We start from the raw sequence: 20,073 nt of genomic DNA, 5'->3' as shown, positions 1-20,073 counted from the left end.
TTGCTAATAGGCGATAGCTCTGTCAGAGACTGCTTTCAGTCGCTACTAGTTTGGGTACGCCCACTTTGCATGTCATTAGCGATAAATATCGCTGACATGCAAAGTGGGCCCCAAACCGGTTGCTATCACCTGGAAGCTGTCACTAACTGCTGTTAGCGACAGCTTGCTGATGGGGCGATAGAAATATCGCCGCTTTAGCGGCAAAAAGTGCCGCTAAAGCGGCGATACTTCCCTTGCTAATATGCCCCATAATTTCTTCTGATCTCCACTCCCAAAAGTGACACCAGGATTAAGGAATGGACCAAGATGATTACTGTGCCAAACGTTTCCCCAATTATAGTAGAGTCAGCTAAATCTCTAGGAATTACACTGGATAAGAAGCTAAACATGCATACCCAAATCAATACAGTGGAAAAAACTTCATGCTTCCATGAGCTACCTTAGAAAGTTGAATGCGTTCATTGGCTCAGAGGACCTGAAATCGGCAGTCCAGGTGTTGGTCATTTCTAGATTTGAGTACGGTTGCTCAACTTTATCTGGTCTTCCTTAGATTTCAACAGCTCCCCTTAAAGCTTGTCTCCATGCAGCAGCAAGACTTATATCAGGGGCCATAAAATGTGATCATATTACTCCTCACCATCGTTCGAGGCAAGAATACAGCTAAAGATTGCATGTATAACACACAAGGCTATTCACCACTCAGCTCCTCAGTACCTGGCCCAGAAAATTACATTATCTGGAGGTAGTATCTGAGGGAAAGATTTACTCGCTATGTCCCTACTCGGGCATTGCGCTCAGCTGACTGTAACTTTTTAAGAGTACCCCGATTTCAGCGAGTTCGTTTGGGAGGCCAATCACTTGCTGTCACCGCAGCTAGGACTTGGAATACCCTCCCTCTCTCCCTGAGATTAACTGAAAATTTTGTACTATTTAAGAAGGCACTAAAAACTTATCTTTTCAGAACGGCTTATTAAACTGCTAATAGTAAAAAGAAAATTTAGATCTCTACCTTTTCCTTTGGCCACTTGCCTGTTTTTCTCTTTACGCACCAGGACACTCTGGTAGTAACTGAGCGCGCTATAAAACAGCTAAAATAAATAAATAAATAAAAGTAGATCCTCTAGAGGGGCAGGAGATTTTTTTATTGAAATCAGTTTTCTTCCAGAAGAAGAGATCATATGATAGAACGTTCACGGGAGCTGCACCTAGGATTTGGAACTCACTATCGCCGAATATCAGAAGGATTACCCACGCAACACGATTCAAGAAGGAGACTAAGTCCTTTCTGATGAGTTAATTCCTCCCTTAATAATGGAGCGGTATAAGGTCAATTCATAGGACGTGCGTCAGGTTCCTTGACCAATCTATTGTTGATCTGGTCTTCTGCTGTACTTGTCATACAATATGTCACCATTGTGTATTCCTAGTAATGCTCACCATTGGTTTTGGGTTGTAAATAAGGGTTATGTGATTTGTTTTAAGGTTGTCTAATACTATTAAGTGTGTGTTACTGTAACTAATAGAACATTCAACAGGGTTAAAACTCTTAATCCCGGAAGTAGGTGTATAAAAAGCAATGGATTTTATCTGAATATGTAGTGTGATCTAACTGTAAAGCACTCAGACACTAATTTTTTTTCGGCCTTGGTCGCGCTGTTGAAAACACTGAATAAATAAATAAACCACTCTGCGAAGCTTTAACAGTGCCAGAGTTAGTAGGATTATACAGCATGGAGGATCAAATTTTACAGCAAGGTTATCAAACCTTTGTAGCAAAACATGGAAATTATGTGGTACATTCTCTCTCAGTATTATTTAACTAATTTGAGATGGATACAAAATGTTGGTGAATTCTCCATACTTGGCAAATTATGTGGCAAACGCACAGAACTCATAATTAAACATTCAATACCTTTAGCCTTAGAATCACCTATATCCACTGACGCTCACCGTTACACACTGATTTATTAACCGTTTATTCAAGAAAGGTAAACAAAGCCTGACTATTATAACTCCAATAAGTGATCATTGCTAGCTGAACTTTGAAAAAACAGCCTTTTAAACCTTTGAAATAGGCACATCATGCAGCTCGATCTGTAATCAGTGCGAAGGGCACGACCCAGAGTGCAGGAATGTGCAGTCATGTGAGTCGATTTTGGTGCTGCCCAAGTAGAAAATATTCTGAAAAAGCAGCTCTCTGACCATGACCGCTTGCACCCACCCACCTTAGAAATTCACGGGAACTCCTCCTAGTGACCGAAAATCATGCTACGGAATATCAAAATCTCACTCACACTAGCCAGAAGAGCTTTGTGCAAGAAAGAATTCGGCCATGTGGCAATTAGCAGAATTCGTCCAAAACTCTGCGTTACAAGAGTAACGTAGAGTCGCCAAATGCCACCAGTTCAGTGATTGGAACAAAAGGTTATGCCTGGGCCTCATTAAAACACTGACATAGCTCTATAGGATCAAAGCTGGTGTTCTACAGATAGCACAATGACCTCAGCAACACTCAACCAACATTGCAGTTGCACAACAATTCACAAACACATATCCATTCCACCTCTGACAGGTGCATTCATCATGTGATTCTCTCTGCACTGGGCACATTCCACATAACCTGTGAACATATGACATGGACATTACTCACGGATAGTTAAAGCAGCTGCATTATCTCCTTGAGATTTCTTATTGTTATTTATCCTGTGATAGGATGACTAAACAAATTGTAGGCTCTGGAGTTATCACAGGGACAGCAGTCAGGAACAGGCAGATATCACTTCTCGCTCTGCTGCAAGTACATTCACCTCTTGAGCTGTACTGTGGCCAGATTGAGCCCTATGGATGGATGGATGGATGGATGGATGGATGGGTTTTTATATAGCGCAATATCACCGCCAGGTCTCAAAGCGCTTTGCATTGGGAACCCGTCCTGGTTTTTCCCTGTGAGATAGCCCCTACTGGGTATCCCCAAGGTGAAAGCCAGGCATCCCGCCGCGGGGGGCCGTAGTGGAGATTAAGCAAGCTATTGCCCAGAGTTGCAGAGTGTGGACCTGTGATTCGAGTAGGCACCGAAGCGAGAATTACCGAGTCCGTGGACATTTTGGGCTCAAGACCCTGCCGCGTCGGGAATTGAACCCTGGTCCCGGGTCCGATCTCAGCGTCCGGGTCTGCCTCCTCTAACCAGTGAGCCACACTTCTCCGCTAGCCCTATAAAGAGATGATGGCGGAATAATTTAGTAAGGTGAGGACAGTCTTTTGAGAGTTCCTGTACTAAAGGCATGAAAATGTGTGAAGAGGAACCGATTGGTGAAAGGAAGATCTGCCCCTCTCAGAGCTGAGCTATAAGAAGCTGTGCATCTGCACCTCTGCGTCTGACAATGTGTGACAAATCAACAAGAAGACAGAACTGTGACTAAACAATTCAAAGAGAATATGGAGTGAAGAGGCTTGAGCCTCGGTATCTGAAACCACCACTGTCAGATCAACTCAGACAGCCAGAGAAGAACCCTGTCCTGGTCAGAAGAGAGGAGAATGGCTGGGCCAATGGCGGCTCTCCTTATCCTGCCGCTGATGCTACACACAGCCACAGGTAAAAGAAGGGGAGCATCACTGCTTGTTCAGACGGACTGTGGGGAATGGTGGGGCTTAATGGTTTTCTGGTTTACAATTCGTTGTAGTCATGTTTGCCCAAAAAACATCACCACCCGAAATCCAACCCACCATACAGCTGATCGTTGGTTGATCTACAACCAGTGTAGTCATTCTTGCTGCAGCATTTATGTAGGTCTGCGAGTCAGATCGTTCATTAACTTTACAAGCATCTCTCCCAGAAAACTAAATCCTCAACCAACCACCTTGTCATCTCTATGGGTAAGTGTGATGTGCTGCTCATCTACATTCACCCATTGAAGAAAATCGCCCTTCCCAGCTTGGATCTCCGGCGCCCAAGACACCTTCCATTGGATGGCAATTCATCATCGCGCCAGAACAACCCAAGCGTCAGCATCAGGGCTGGCATTTTCAGTATGCTACTCCGCAGGAGTGCTCCCAGCATGCCAAGTTTCACCGTTCCCATCCAGGTAACTCCAACCACATGAGATAGTAGAGTGACTACTTCTCTTTAAAAGTCCATGAACCGGGTGAAGGAGCATGTCATATGTAAAAAGTCTGCCAAAGGCTGGCCGCACCGGCTGCACTTGGCCACAGTTGTGGGAAATATTTTAGGGAGATTCTTAGGGATGTTATAGGTTTGATGCAGAAAGTTAAACAGAATAAGTTTGAAATAGCCGTTGTGCCGGACTTGCACACATACCCTGCCACGCTGTACCTGGCAAATCATCCAGGCAATCTGCGTGTCACCTATCCAGGTGTCGGACTGGCCGCAGTGGGCATCGGGTGTTTCCCCGGGAGGCTGGAAGGGTGAGGCTGGTTTTGCAGCAGTGGGGGCCAGTTTTGCAGTCACGCTGCAATATCGGCCACCCAGTAACAAAAGCAGCGTTGCTTCATGTTTGCGCCCCCTTCCCCCAGGGGCTGCTCTAACAAAACTGCCAGGACTGCTTTGAGTTCCCAGTCCGGCCCTGTCCTTGGCACATGTTGTATCCCCCCTTTATCTGCCAGCAGGGCCACCAGGAGGTGTGTAGTGAGTCTCCTGAAGCCTTCCAATCCCACCAGCTGTGTCATCACGGCATGATCCTGCGGCTCCTCCAGGAATGAGGTCCAGAGGCCTCACTGTATAAGACAGCCTACTATATGCAGGAATTGTCCCGAGCCCTCCCCAAACCGCTTTTTACCCTGCTCAAAGGAGAGGAACCGCTTGTTAAGATAGAGATTCACTCTGTTCATGTAGCCTCCCTCCCTTCATCTCACAAAGGACATGTCTTACAGGAGGGTGGAGAACTGCCTCAGGGCCCATAGGGGCCAAATGGTGAAGCAGGCACCGGCTTATGGGCCCCACTCCTTTCAGGGGCCCCACGACAATGGTTTAAAATAATATTGGTTTGATCTTGATAGAAAATTAAAATCAAACTTTCTTAAATATTGTTTCCAAAAGATAGAAAAAAATTAATCAACTCAAAGAAAAGAAAATTTACATTAAAGACTCTATAGAGAAAATGCTGTATTAATGTAATGTACGCAAAACAACTTAAAGTACATAAACCAGAGACATCAGATTCACATAACAGTTTGTCTCTTAAATGCTCATCTTCCTGCAGCTGACAGTTTGTAAAAAAATCTGGGGCCTTATTTATGAGAAGTGACGCATCGCTGCGTGAAAGCAGCGATGCGTCACTTCTCAGTGTGCCCTCCTTGCAACATGATTGATGCGTCATATTTACTGTATAACGCATCATGTCGCAAGGAGTTACAGATATGTCAGTATTTCTGATGTATCTGTATGGCGCAAAAGTGACACATTGCTGGAGTGTGTCACAAAAGTGATGCAACTCCAGCAATTTGTCCTTTCACATGGGGCAAGCCCCATATGAAAGGGCCTGCGTCAGACTTACGCCTGCTGTGAGGCAGGCGTAAGAAATTGACGCATTTGCGTCCTAGAAGTGGCACTGTGAAAACTTATAGATTTCACTGCGTCACTTCTATGACCCTTTCTTGCAAAAGAACGCCTCCCCCCTGCATACATTATACCTGGCACAGGTATTATGTAGCGCAGGGGTTTACAAATTGACGCATCTACCTAGATGCGTCTCTTTGTAAATATGGTGCAACAAGGCACATTTTTTACGCCTCTGGTGCGTCACAAAAAGTGACGCACCAGCGGCATAAAAGTGACGCACGTCCTCATAAATGAGCCCCCTGGTGCATTGGGTACTAGGAGATAATTTGTGAGAGGGCCCCGAAATTTCGACAGCCTAGGGGCATCGAAAGGGTTTAATCCGGCATTGAGCTTATATGTCAGATGATCTTCACAGGATCATGGCCATCACTCTATGCCACACACAGCTTCCTGTTGCAGTAATTATCTGAGGAGTTCGAAAATTTTTTCCCCATCATGAGCATTTCCAGTAGGGTATGCGGGTCATGTGTGCCCGGCAGCAGAGTTTTTTCCTAAATCGGGTCCTGATCGAGGCATTGCGCCACATATTGTAGTTGTGTAGCTGCATAGTATAAGAGGAGATCTGGTAGCCCTAGGCCCCCGTCCTTCCAAGGAAGCTTCAGTGTGCCCATTTGTACCCGGCTCCGTCTACTCACCCACACCAATGTCTCCAGCATCTTATCCGACTGCGCTAATGTGGAAGGTAGGGCCCGGCACATTACATTCTGTAGTAGGTATAGGCAGCGTGGCAAGAACACCATTTTAGCTACAGAGATTTGTCTTATCATGGAGACCGGGAGAGTTTTCCAGAAATCGACAGACCAAGTCAGTTTCCCCAGCATCCTTCCAACTTTAAGGTCATAATGAGTCGCAGGGCATTGGAAGGTGTCTCACTCCCGCTTGCAGGCTTGTTTTCACTCAGCTTGATAGAGGCAGGCTCATAGTTCAGCTTGTGAGTTGGAGATGAGTGCTGGGCTTGCGGAGCACCGTCTATACCACGTGGCATCTCTGGCGCTTGTTCCATTAACAGAGGGGGTATTTTGGCTGCTTGTTCAGTTCTGGAAAAACACATGCTTTCTTGGTTGTGGTCCTTGTACGAGAGGAGGTCTCAAACATACAGTTTTGAATCCTACAAGGCAGAAATGGTGTAGTGGCTGTAAATGTAGACCCCCAAGGATTCTCACACACATGGTCCGCATTGCACTGCAGTTTGCATTCACACACTCTTCATTAGTAGTTCACCATGATGGCATCATTGGTCCCTCCACAGTCCCACAGTTCACTCTATGTCACCATCTTGGTGGAGCTGGGCAGGCGGGTTAGTGAGTGCTAGTCTCGGCATTCTCCATACATGCCAACATTTTGAGGCTGGTAAGGGGATGATTTCGAAAAAGAAATGGTGGAATATTCTTGTTTGCGAATAAATACAGGCAACCTCAGTGATGGGTGGAATCATAGCATTTGCAAAGCATGGGCCATACACACACATTGAGACAATCACAATTAGTATTGCAAAACATATACTCTTAATCTAAATAAACATAAGGGACCTTGTTTTTCCTAAGCCTCGAGCCAGGTCTTCCACAGACTAGGTCAAAGAGAAACTGTGGGTCAGATTATGTGAACAGTGGTCCATTAGCCTGCCTACCCATGGTGGCGGTCTAATGACCGCCACACTGCAGGACCAGCCGCAGTATTACAACTGCAGCTGTCGGATCGCAACAAGACCACTAGCATTACTGGGATCGAGGATTCCTCGGCCGGCTGTCTTTCACCAGCAGGAAAATGCTGGCAGTGCTGTAGCCACATGTAGCCCTCCCTGGATTTGCGCCCTCCCTTTCTGCACGGTTTGGCACATATGCCACACCGTGCAGGAAGCTGCAGTCGGTATCAGTCTGCATGATAGGCTTTTCTATGAGCCTAGCAGACAGCCGCCATCAGACCGCCGCTGGACCGCTTGCCAGACCATGATTTATTTTTGAATTGTTATTTTCCAGTTTACATAATTTTAAAAGATACATACATGCAAATCTGTTCACTAGTGATTACAATGTCACTGTCGCATAAGAAAACATTTACAATTTAGAACTGCAATAGGTACTATGCCTGACAAGGCTGGTACGAATAATAAAGTAATGCAATAACGTGGTCATTCCAAAGGCCATCCCCTGCCTCCAACCATCGTTGTTCCCCGGCGCCGTAAGTATCCCAACATAGTAAACAGCAAGGACTGGCCGTTCGGGACATGCCATTTCTGTTGAGTGTTAACTGTTACTAAGATAGCCCAAACTATTGACATTTGTTATCCCACTCCCTCCGGAACAATACCATTTTCCATTGAGATTGGAGACCCGCCATAGATCCTCCACTTAGGAACGATATGGGCCCCATTTGTCTTTAGAATGGGTGGAACTGGGCATGATGCCGGCATAGATACCGCTATTTACATTACAATAGGCTAAACTGTTCAGCCAACTCTGTACTGTGATTTTTCTTCCCCAATGTATTGCAACCTCTCTTTTTGCCAGTAGAAGACCCAGTGATGCGAACCGTCTGACCTCCCTGGGGAAGTTTACCGTGTATCCCAATAGGGCCACTTCCTGAGTTGGAATGAGGGGCAAGTTAATCATTTTGCCTAGAGTGTAGTGAATGCGTTCCCAGTAGGACTGTAGCGGAGGACATGTCCGTGCTAGATGAACCAAGTCAGCATGAGGTGCAGCGCATTTCTGGCAAGTTTGTTGTCTGGATGGATCTATCCTGTGCGCTTTAGCCTGGGAGAAGTAAACGCAGCGTAAACATTTTAAATGAAGACGTTTGTGCTTACTGTTGAGTGAGACTTCTTTTGTGACTGCACACTTAGCCCACTGATCATCGGTTATTGGGCGCCCAAGTCTATTTCCAAGTAATTGCAGACTTTGTTGTCACTTACGGGCCTTATGTTAGCACATGCTTTGTACAATTTAGAAATTAGATGCGCACTGTGTGTGTATGTCATAGGGGTCCCTAGGGATGTCCTCTGGCAGGACAGTGGATAACTGCTCCGGCAGAACTAAGTTAGCTTCAGGCCTAAGAAACTGTATCCTGGCATCAGGATGAAACGATGCATGGGCACAGCAGCATTGGGCCACCGCGTAGTATAATTGTAGTTCCAGTGCGCCGCACCCTCCTCTGTCTTATGGCAGTGTGAGCACAGGCCACCAAACATGTGGCTGTTTCCCATCCCAGACCAATCGCCTAAGGTGTGTGCGCAATGTCCGAAAAAACCCATTAGTGAGGGGTTTGGGGATATTAATAAATAGGTATAAGAATTTGAGAAGTACCACCATCTTTAGAATTGCCACTCAGCCCGCTATCAACAAGGGCAATCGCAGCCATCTTTCCACCCGTGTCTCAAGTGTGCTGATGTCCTGCTCATAGTTTAAGCGAATGATTTGTGTATTGTCTAGATGGATGTGGATACCCAGGTATTTGACCGAGTCCGTGCACCATTCAAGAGGATATTCGCACTCCCATGGCTTTGTGCTCGAAGTTAAAGGAAAAATTACTGACGTGCCAATTCATGCCTAGTCCAGAGAAATGTCCAAATCTGAGTATCTCTCTAATGAGAGGTTCTAAATTTACCTGGGGTTCCCAGACATATAGGATTATGTCATCCGCGTAGAGCGAAACCAGGAGAGGACCAGTGTTATATTGTAACCTCCGCTGCAGATATCACTCCTGAAAGTGGCGTATCAACGGATCCATAACCAGGATGAACAAGAGAGGGGACAGGGGAAGCTTGAAGGGTCGGGAGAGTGTGCTGTTCAAGCGGAGTCTTGCAGTGGGTTTGCTGTATAATATGGGAGTGGTAGCAATAAATGCCATAGGCATGTCCATACGGCACATGACTGAAATAAAAAATAGCCACTCCAAGGAGTCGAAGGCCTTCTCCACATCTAGAAGGATTGCAGCAGCAAGGACTTCTGGATCAATCCTGTGAAGGTCTTCAAATAATGTTCTGAGATTAAACAAGGTGGACCGATGGGGTACGAAGCCAGATTGGGCTGGAGATATTATACACTCCATTAATTGAGACAGGCGATTAGCGATAGCCTTGGCTAAGATTTTATAGTCTAAATTTAGAAGGGACAGAGGTCTGTATGATCCGCACAGAGATGTATCTTTGCCAGGTTTGGGGAGCAGGATAATAACTGCCTTGCGAAGTGTGGGGAGAAGCACTTGTTTCTCTAAGGCCTCTGCGTATACCTCGATCAGCTGCGGTGCAAGCAGGTCTTGTATTCCTTAAAAAAGTCAAACATGAAGCCATCTCACCCAGGAGCTGTGGAGCCACGAAGGGTGTCAGTGGTCCAAGTACGTCCGCTACAGAAATAGGTTCAGCTAAAAAATCTTGCATGTGTTTTTCAAGGTACACTAGTGCGATCTCAGACAGGTAGTCTTCGGGTGCTGTGTGGCCACTCCCTATTTTAGTGGTGTATAGTGCAGTCTAATCGTCCAGAAATTCATCTCGAATTTCTGATGTGGTGGTGAGGGCTTGGTTAGTAGCAGAGCGTATCTCAGTGTTGTATGGCTTGCTATACGGTGGACACAGCATCTGCGCCAGCACCCTGCCAAGCCGTTCACCCTCTACGTATCGCCGGGCTGTCTGGTATTTGCCCAAGTACAGTACCACCCGGTCTGCAGTATCCCTATATTCAGTCAGGAGGGGCAAGCGCTGTCCCTCCGCAGCAGAATTTGATGAATGCAGAGAGGCATCATCTAGCGCCGCAAGGTCACGCTCAATACGCAGTAACATGTTACGGAGATCCTTGAGTACCCCAATATGTTTGACAATACAAATACCCCTGATGACTGCCTTAAAACCTACCCATTGGTTAGCCCAGGAGTCCACTCAGTCAGTGTTAATAGCAAAGTAGCCCTCAATGGCTTTGTGTATTTACGCCTTAAAAAGGTTGTTGTGTGGAGCGCGGCTCAGGAAGTGCCATTGCTTTTCAAATCCCTTGAGATGAGGGACTTTCAAGTAGAGCACTACTGGGGAGTGGTCAGAATATGTCAGAGGGAGAGTCTCAAGCGTGCGAAACCAGCCTGCAACGTCAGGGAAAAGTAGCCAAAAATCAATTCTAGTCCAGGTGTTATGCTGGCCAGAATAATGTGTGTAATCTGTAAGGGTGGGATTGTGCTCACGCCAAATATCTAAAAGCGAAAACTGTTCACAGAGTTCTAAGAGGGCGGGATGTGACCGTGGTTTAGTGTCAGGAGACACGGAAGTGCTGTCCAGCCTGGGGTTACGTAGCAAGTTAAAGTCCCCTCGCACTAATAGTAACTGTGGCTCCAACTTCACCAGCTGGGTGTTCAAATTGTGAAATAAATCGGGGGGGGGGGGTCCATGTTCGGGGCATACACACACACCAGGGCAGCGCTATAACCCACCAGAGATTCCGTGACAATGATGTATCTACCCTCGGCATCCCGCACAACAGCACCAAGACTACAGGGGACCCTTTTGTGGATGAGAATGGCTGTTCCCCTGGCATAGCTGCTATAATTGGCGAAGTATCTATTTGCACCACTGCCAGACCATGATTTAACTCCTAATCTTGCAAGCAGTCACACCACGGCTTTGGCGGTCCTACAGTGGACGGCGCCTTGCACCATCCACTGTAGGACCATCAAACTAGTAAACTGGCCCTTGGTCCTTGAGACTGCAAGACGGGGAGACCAATGGAGAATCTCCTGACTGAAAGTGAACTAAATGTGTGTTGTTTAGGAATGCTAATTGCATATCAGGGAGTCCCAATGCTTAAGGGACTGTTGACAAAAAGCAAAAAGACATAGGAACCTTCATAGGCAAAAGAAAAAATGCAAAATTAGCACTGAGGCACAGGTCAATTGGAGGCATTCATCCCTACAGCATGTATGTCATAAAAAAACTAAAACAGAAATGTACTCATATTCGAGTAAACTGGCCAGATGGTAAATCTGGTAAGCTAAAGGTGAGCATGTGTTCTATAAATTGTGAGCCAAAACATGTTGAATAGGAAACTACATTTTTGGATCTCATTAAAGATTGATCCCTTTTTGACCATCATCACAAAACTTCTTCGATACATTCGGAAATTGACATTTTTTTTCCTTGAAAAGTTTGGTGAGAACTATGCAGAAGAGGCCCAACTATTAGGTCTCTTGGAGTATCCTCACAGATCAAATGTAAGATGTAATCATATTTAATAAGTCAACATGTTGTTTAGAACCCTAACAGGGCTTACTGGGCTTTCTTTTCCGGGGCAAATGAAATTTGAGTATGGTTTTATTATTTACCTGTTTATTTCCAAACCACATTTGTGGATCACTTAGTACCCTTCTTGTCTGTGCTTTGGTGCAGCGGGGACAGGTGTGGAGCAAGGTCATCTGGAGATCCCTAAACTATGTCAACAAGGCCCTCAATACTGGTGCCAGAGTGATGAGACAGCCTCATTATGCATGAAAGAAGATTTCTGCATGGAGCTCTGGCAGAATGCTCCTGCCGAGGTAAGAGTTTCAAAAAAAGATTTTCTCCTTGAAAAAAATTCTGTTGGTACTTGGGTTGACTTTAAAAGGATGCAGAACAATGGAACAGGGATCATCTTTTCTAATCTTTAGGTCCGGCCTAGAGAAGGCTTTAGCTATATATCAGAATATTTTAATTAATACAAAATAATGATACACACTAGTGATCCTCCCATCATGCTGGCTTACCTTATAGCGCTGTAGGAAACCATGGTCACAGTGGCTGAGCCTTCGAGCAAATGGAATATGACACTGGCAAAGCAAACTTCATCCAGTTTAGGAAGCACCATCACAATCATAAGCGCAACACACTCCTCTTGTTAGCAGTAGGGGAATTGGCGGCAGAGAACCATTCTAAACACGGATGATTACAACACACATAACAAAACTATATGCTTAAAATCAGCACATTAACCACATCCACACAACTCAATGAGGCAGAATCCTCAACACTTGTGTGAATGTTCTTGAACTCCTACAGTGATGCAAGTGCATGAGGATGAAAATGGACCAACTATACAAGCAAATCTGTTGCAAACCCCACTTCTCAAGGGAGGAATGAGACACAGAATATGCTTTTCAGAGAATAGGAGAATGGATAGGTGTCTCTCCACAAGTTACTCTCATATAGATAAGAAATGTTAGGAGTGAGACAGCCCTGAGAGTAACTCTTACCTACAGGGAAGCATTGTATATAGATATGGATCCCCATTCTGGCACCTGGAGACAGTAGAAATGCACAGTTGTTGAGATTTCACTTAAAAGGTTATTTATTATGCACAATTCGTACAAAAAGTTTATGTATCAGAATGGCTGTAATTATCATGATAATCTCAGTAGTCATGTTACGAAACAAGATGAATATGAGAAATACTTCAAACATTGAACACTCCTGCTCTCTTCATTCGAGCAGTCTAGTCCCTACCTAATATTTACATATATATCATCAGGTTTGTGGTTATTGCATTGGCTGAATGGTTATTAAAATGATATACCTATTCCTATAACAAGTCCCTCAAGTATCCTTGCATACCTCAGAAAGCTGTTGGGGTTGGATCACTGACAAAATATCGAGGAGCAAAATATCGACCTGGCAAAGTATTGATGACAAAATATAGAAAGCCAGAATATCGAAATCCTATCTACAAACAGGTAAGTACAAAAATATCGAATCCAAAATATCGTAAATAATATAGTTTGTAAAAATATCGAATGTTTTAAATGTCTTAAAAGTAATGTAAAATGATCAAATAATGAATATAATTAAGTAAAACATACTTAAAAATACTTAAATAACCTTAAAATTAATAAATAATTAATGTAATAAAAAAATTAATAAACATGCTTTTTTATTTTTAAATACATATATATTAACTTAATAATATTAAAAAATATTAAATAATGTTAGCATAGGTTAGCGGGAGGGTAAAATTTACTATTCCTACTCCAGTCAGTGCAACAGTAGGAAAAGCTTTGGATAGTGGGAGGGTAAATATTACTATTCCCACTCCAGTGAGTGCAACAGTAGGGAAAGTGTTGGATAGTGTAGGGGTAAAAATGACTATTCCCACTCCAATGAGTGCAACAATAGCGAAAGTGTTGGATAGCGTACGGGTAAAAATTACTAATCCCACTCCAGTGAGTACAACTGTAGGGAAAGTGTTGGATAGCGTAGGGGTTAAAATTAATACTCCCACTCCAGTGAGTGCATCAGTAGGGAAAGCGTTGGATAGTGGGAGGGTGAAAATTACTATTTCCACTCCCGTGAGTGCATCGGTAGGGAAAGCATTGGATAGCGGGAGGGTAAAAATTACTATTCCCACTCCAGTGAGTGCAACTTTAGGGAACGCTTTGGATAGGAGGAGGGTAAACATTACTATTCCCTCTCCAGTGAGTGCAACAGTAGGGAAAGTGTTGGATAGCTTAGGGGTTAAAATTACTATCCCCATTCCAGTGAGTGCAACAGTAGGGAAAGTGTTAGATAGCGTGGGGGTAAAAATTACTATTACCACTCCAGAGAGTGCAACTGTAGGGAACACTTTGGATAGGAGGAGGGTAAAAATTACGATCCCCAATACAGTGAGTGCAACAGTAGGGAAAGTGTTGGATAGCGTAGGGGTAAAAATTACTATTCCCACTCCAGTGAGTGCAACAGTAGGGAAAGTAATGGTTTAATATATAAATAAAAATAAATTACTATTCCCACTCCCGTGAGTGCATCAGTAGGGAAAGCGTTGGATAGCGGGAGGATAAAGAATACTATTCCCACTGCAGTGAGTGCAACAGTAGGGAAAGTGTTTGATAGCGTAGGGGTTAAAATTACTATCCCCACTCCAGTGAGTGCAACAGTAGGGAAAGTGTTAGATAGCGTGGGGGTAAAAATTACTATTCCCACTCCAGAGAGTGCAACTGTAGGGAACACTTTGGATAGGAGGAGGGTAAAAATTACGATCCCTAATACAGTGAGTGCAACAGTAGGGAAAGTGTTGGATAGCGTAGGGGTAAAAATTACTATTCCCACTCCAGAGAGTGCAACAGTAGGGAAAGTGTTGGATAGCGTAGGGGTAAAAATTACTATTCCCACTCCAGTGAGTGCAACAGTAGGGAAAGTAATGGTTTAATATATAAATACAAATAAATTAATTATCAATACCAATAAAAAATTCATTACCAATTACAAAATATTTAATAATGAATTATTTATAAATACCAATTAATATTATCTATTAAAAATTACTTACCTATTATTAATTAATTAACACCAAATTAATTTTTAATTGCAAGAATTAATAAGTAATAAAAACAATTAATAATTTATTAACAGCAAATGAATTACCAATTCACAAAAATAATTGCAATAATTAATAAATTACAATTAAATTACTTCCCACCCTATTCCCCAAAAACCCCACAACCCGCTCTGAATAATTGATTAATACAATTAATATAATTATCAATTAATCAATTAATAAAACTTAATTACTGGGGGCGTGGCTTTGCGCCAGGGACGATGGCCGCCTAGCAGGGAGCTTCGCCGGAGCGAAGCCCCAAACCCCCTAAAATCCAGCACATAATCCTCAGGCAGCGCACTAAAGAGGTGGGAGGACCACGAGGTGTAAGCAGCACCAGGATTTAAAACTCGGAGACTCTGGGATGCCTCTGTTCTCACGGTGTGCCCGGTGCAGGCGACAGCGGGCGGGGGGACTGGGAGCCTAGTGATGGAGGTTCCCTTCAGACGCCTACGCAAGATCCCGGCTTTGAGGCCGGTGGCGGCGCATGCCCTCGGGGGCGCGGCCGGGCCTCGCCGCCCCCACCAAACCCACCAAAGTGATCGAAGGGGTCGCGCAGCGGGCAGCGGGCCCTGTGTATGAGCATGAGTAAGTGATGAGAGACACTGCAGCTTGGAGGCGGGGAGACGCCTCCAACATCATGATGTGACCGGTGCCTGCGGTACCAGCCTGGAGGGCATGTGGGCCTGAACACGGTCACCCCTATCTGCCGCATATGTGACGGCCCACAACTGAGGACTGCGGGGGAGCTCCTCTACATTGATAGGGGGCCGCAAGGTGGGCCGTGGCCCCAAAGGCAGCAGGGGAGGACATTTGCAGCTGGCTGATGGACCCGGCAGGACCTGCGGGTGGTGTTTGTGTGGAGGCTGCGATTGAAATCGTGTGGGAGCTTTGCAGAGTGGCGCCTCGGGGGCACCTGATTGGTGACGGATCCTGCTTGGGCAGTACCACCCACCTGAGCTCCAGAGATCTGCTGCCTGATGGGCCCTTCCCCGGAGGGAGGTGCCCCGGAATATCTAAGGCTTCAGGAGGGTCTGCCAGAGGTGGCCCCCAGTGACCCACATTCCAGAAGACCCAGGTGCAGAGGCGGTTAAGAGAGTGGGGTTGCCCGTGACTCGACGAGGGAGCTGGGTCTTGCCCAGAAGCGAACCTTGCTGCTGCACCCTGATCTGAACGAGCGCCCCCCTCCTCCCCCGTGGCGGAAAGGGGCCAACTGAGGACACATCTGATGTCCCTCTCTGGCTGACCCAAATGTGGGCTGGGGGCCAGAGGCGGGGAAAGGAGGCCCGGCTGGAACAAAGGCCCTCGGGCCCGCCAGTGAATAGCGGACGGCGACCAGGCCAAGTGACCGAAGAGACTATGGCGGCGTGTGGTACAGTGACACCAGGGTATGGCAGGATGACCTGGAGACTGCTATTAGTACTGGCCTGCTGAACATCCACGAGACGGTATCACAGGACCTCGGGGGAGGCCAGCTGGTGGAGGCCCAGACAAAGGAGATCGCAGAATATAGCCTAAAGGTGCTGCGGCGGCGCAGATGAACAAGCTCGACAAATATGTGGTCCCGATGACAGCCCCGCAGACCGAGGGAGTGACGGGTGACCAACCTGCACAGGCTGAGCCATCCTTGGCTTCCATTATGGCGGCAATCTAAAATCTAGGGACCACCCTTAAAACAAAAATTGACAAGATGTCCATTGAGATGAACCTTATATGTGCCGATCTCAACAAGACGTGAGATAAGGCCAGGACCAACAAGACGGACATCCGGGACCTCCAGGCCTCCTCCAAGAAGCTTGAGCAGGGGTTAACAAACTCATACACCAGCACCGGCAGGTAGCCCTGACGCTCAAGGACCAGGAAGAGAGGGCCCAACAGAACAATATTCGCGTGGTGGGCGTTCCAGAAGGTTTGGAAGGGCCTAGCATGGACCTCTTCCTTGAAGATTTGATCCTCAAGTGCCTGAAACCGAAATGGCTTTCTACTATGTTCACCATCGAGAGGGCGCACCGAGCGCCGATCCCCAGGCCCAAGCCGGGAGCTCCACCGAGGACCATCATTGCGAAAATCCTCAACTATATAGACCGGGACACCATCTTACAGATGGGAGACCTACAATATGAGAATGCAACGGTCAGATTCTTCGCAGACTTTACGCTTAAAGTGCAAGGGGAACGGTGCTCCTTTGATGGGGTGACTGCTGCGCTTTGGGAGAGGGGCATCAAGTACATGATGTTCTTCCCTGCAAAGCTCAAAATAATTGGCGGCGGCAGGTCCCTCTTCTTCACGGCACCTTCGGAGGTGTAAGATTGGCTCGACAGAGGAGTGTCGCAGGAGTTGGCTACTGCTACCGAGGATGGATGGAGAGACACCCTGGCCAAGTCAACGGGCTCCCGGATGGAAGATCCAACACTGACAGAATGAGTCAGCGCTCATGGCGATCGAGATCTCATAGCCCCGACATGGGCAGCACTCAGAGACGCTAGTGGACTCACATTGCTTGGGGAAACTACACTCTTGAACCTCTACATGCTGTACTGTAATGTATAAATCTTTTCTGTATTATTAGGGGTTGGGACTTCCCGGGGCGGTACCAACTGGGAGGAAGGTGTACTCTCCCCACCAGAAACGGGCCAGGTATAGACGGGTAGGGCTGAAAATACTTCCAGACTTTGATTGTTTGCATTCCACGAACGGTCTGGTATGGCTGGCCACGATACATTGCTACAGACATTTGGTGGGGGGCAGGATGGAACTGTGGGTGCCATAGGGGTTTATTCGGAATTGTGTGCATATGCTTGACTAGCTATTAAATGCATAGTGGAATGCGTTCTGCAGCTAGAGTTGGTGCCAGCGCATTTCCCCACCTCACAGTTTTTCGGGGGGGAGGGTTCATTTCTCTTTCCTTTTTGGGGCGAAAGGCGCTCTGCTAGTTAAGGATGTGGGTTGTTTTAAACCTACGTGGCAGGGAAGCAGGGAGGGAGGAGTTGGGGGGGACAGCAGTTACAGGGTTGTTTATTGAAGGTTGGCAATGTTTGGGAGTGAGGGGATGAGGGCTTGAATTGGTCATGCAGGAAATGTGCGTGTGTGTTGGTGCGATGTTGCAGGAGCTACAGATTGCGTGCTAGGATAGCTTCCAGCGATGGCTACAGGGTGGGATAAGAGTCTTAAAATCCTGAGTTGGAACATTGGGTGACAAGCTCAAGAGGAGTATGTTAAACGGCACCTCCCAGATGTTGTCCTCTTGCAGGAAACACACCTTATCAGCAACACCTGTCACGCACTCAACAGATGGGGGCTATACACTGGCGACGCATGGCGGATTCAATTCGGGGTTCCGCGGGGTGGGCATTCTGTTGCGCCGTAACTTCCCATTTGTCATTGAGCTCTTGGAGACAGACCCGCTGGGGCGCTATGCGATGCTCTCGGGGAGGTGGGAGGGACGCATACTCAACCTGGTGACGGTTTATATCCCCCCGGGTCTCCAGACTCAGTCCTACCATGATCTGGGTGAACCTCTCCATTCCCTTCCTGAGGGACAACTTCTTCTGGGTGGGCACTTCAATGCAGTTGTATCTGGAGGACTGGATAGGCACCCGCCCAAAGACCTTACGACGGGGCAAATGTGGCTCTCCAATGTCCTGGACGCATTCGGATTAGTGGACCTCTGCGTATGCGCCACCCTTACTACAGCATTATACATTCTTCTCAGGGCCGCATCATACTTTTTCGAGGACAGATTACATCCTTGCACCTCTGCAGCATGACACTACCATTCGAGAGATTAAACATCTAGAACGGGGTATCTGACCAATCCCCTATATGGGCACACCTCACTATTGGGGAAAGGAAAGTAGGCTGTGTTGCACCCATAAACTTCTGGTTCCTTCATAATCCTGAGACCAAGAAGAAGATCACCCGTTCATGGACCAATACTTCCAAAATAATGTTGGGACGGTGGAATTCCCTGTGGTCCTTTGGGAAGTATTTAAAACCGTACTGAGAGGTGAAGCCCTCTCCACAATTGCCGGCCAACGCAAAGAAAAGGAGAAGCAAATGCTTGCCCTTGAGAGTGACCTTCTCACTCTGGAGGGGCAGCGCAAGTTGACGGGAATTCGGGGGCTTTGTATCAGATGCAGATCAAAGCGGCTGAATATAAGGCGCTAGCCACTGATGCCGATAAATATCTAGCAAGAGACAGGGATGGCCGGTTATATGACCAAGGGGACAAAGCGGACACGCTAATAGCCTGGTTAGAAAATAAGTGGAAAGCGCAGTCGATGGGGGCTGAGCTCCAGACCGCATCGGGCGCCCTCCTCACTGAACCTCGGGAGATAGTTGGCGAGTTTGCAGCACATTTCAAAAACGTATACAGTAGGGGGTCGGAGCGGCTGAAGGAGGTCTCTTCCGAACTTTTGGCTGACATTCAGCTACCCACCCTTTCTGACGAAGACCGAGAGGTTTTGGAGGGTGTGCTCACCGCTGAGGAGCTGGCCAAAGCAATTAATGAGGTCCGACCTGGGAAAGCCCTAGGACCCAATGGTCTTCCTATCGAGCTGTACAAGCTCAAACCCGACTGTCTGGGTCAACACCTTAAAAATATGATTGAGGACTGTATAGCTCAGGGGAAACTACCAAGAGACCAACGCATAGCCACATTGGTGGTCATCCCTAAAGAAGAAAAACCCAAAGAGCTGTGCTCCTCTTACAGGCCAATATCTCTGTTGAACGCTGAACCCAAAATCCTAGCAAAACTACTCTCCAATAGGATCAAGCCGATAATTACCAAACTGATCCACCCAGACCAATCGGCTTGATGCCGCACCACAACTTACGGTGACTCCATGGAGTGTTAGGACGCTGCCATACAATCCAGGAGGACGTGGTGGTGGTCTCGTTGGATGCCGCAATGGGATTCCACAAGCTCGAATGGCCTTATATGATGGTGGTCCACAAGAAGATGTGCTTTGGTCCAAATTTCCTTGGAAGGATGCGCCTCCTCTACACTGAGCCATTGGCCCAGGTGGTGGTGAACAATAGGATCTCAGAGATGTTCGCACTGGGGAAGGGAACGCGACAGGGCCGCCCCCTCTCACCCCTGCTTTTTGCCCTACCCTAGAGCCTCTCGCGGCTTGGATACAACAAGACTTCTCACTACGGGGGCTCATAGGCAGATGGATGGGAGGA

The 20,073-nt window shown here is 46.7% G+C and overlaps 1 protein-coding gene across 2 annotated transcripts in view; it reads left to right on the top strand.

Moving 5' to 3' along the window:
- LOC144791993 (prosaposin-like) overlaps positions 1 to 20,073 on the top strand; it is a 128,295-nt gene that overhangs the window by 27,269 nt on the left and 80,953 nt on the right. For both annotated transcript variants that reach the window (XM_078666862.1, XM_078666861.1), the window contains exon 5: positions 11,934 to 12,079. In XM_078666862.1, the coding sequence (XP_078522988.1) occupies positions 11,934 to 12,079 (146 nt within the window). The remainder of the gene's footprint in view (positions 1 to 11,933; positions 12,080 to 20,073) is intronic.

The sequence above is a fragment of the Lissotriton helveticus genome, chromosome 11 (assembly GCF_964261635.1).
Source record: "Lissotriton helveticus chromosome 11, aLisHel1.1, whole genome shotgun sequence".
NCBI classification, from domain to species: domain Eukaryota; kingdom Metazoa; phylum Chordata; class Amphibia; order Caudata; family Salamandridae; genus Lissotriton; species Lissotriton helveticus.
This window is presented reverse-complemented; position numbering and strand designations above follow the sequence as displayed.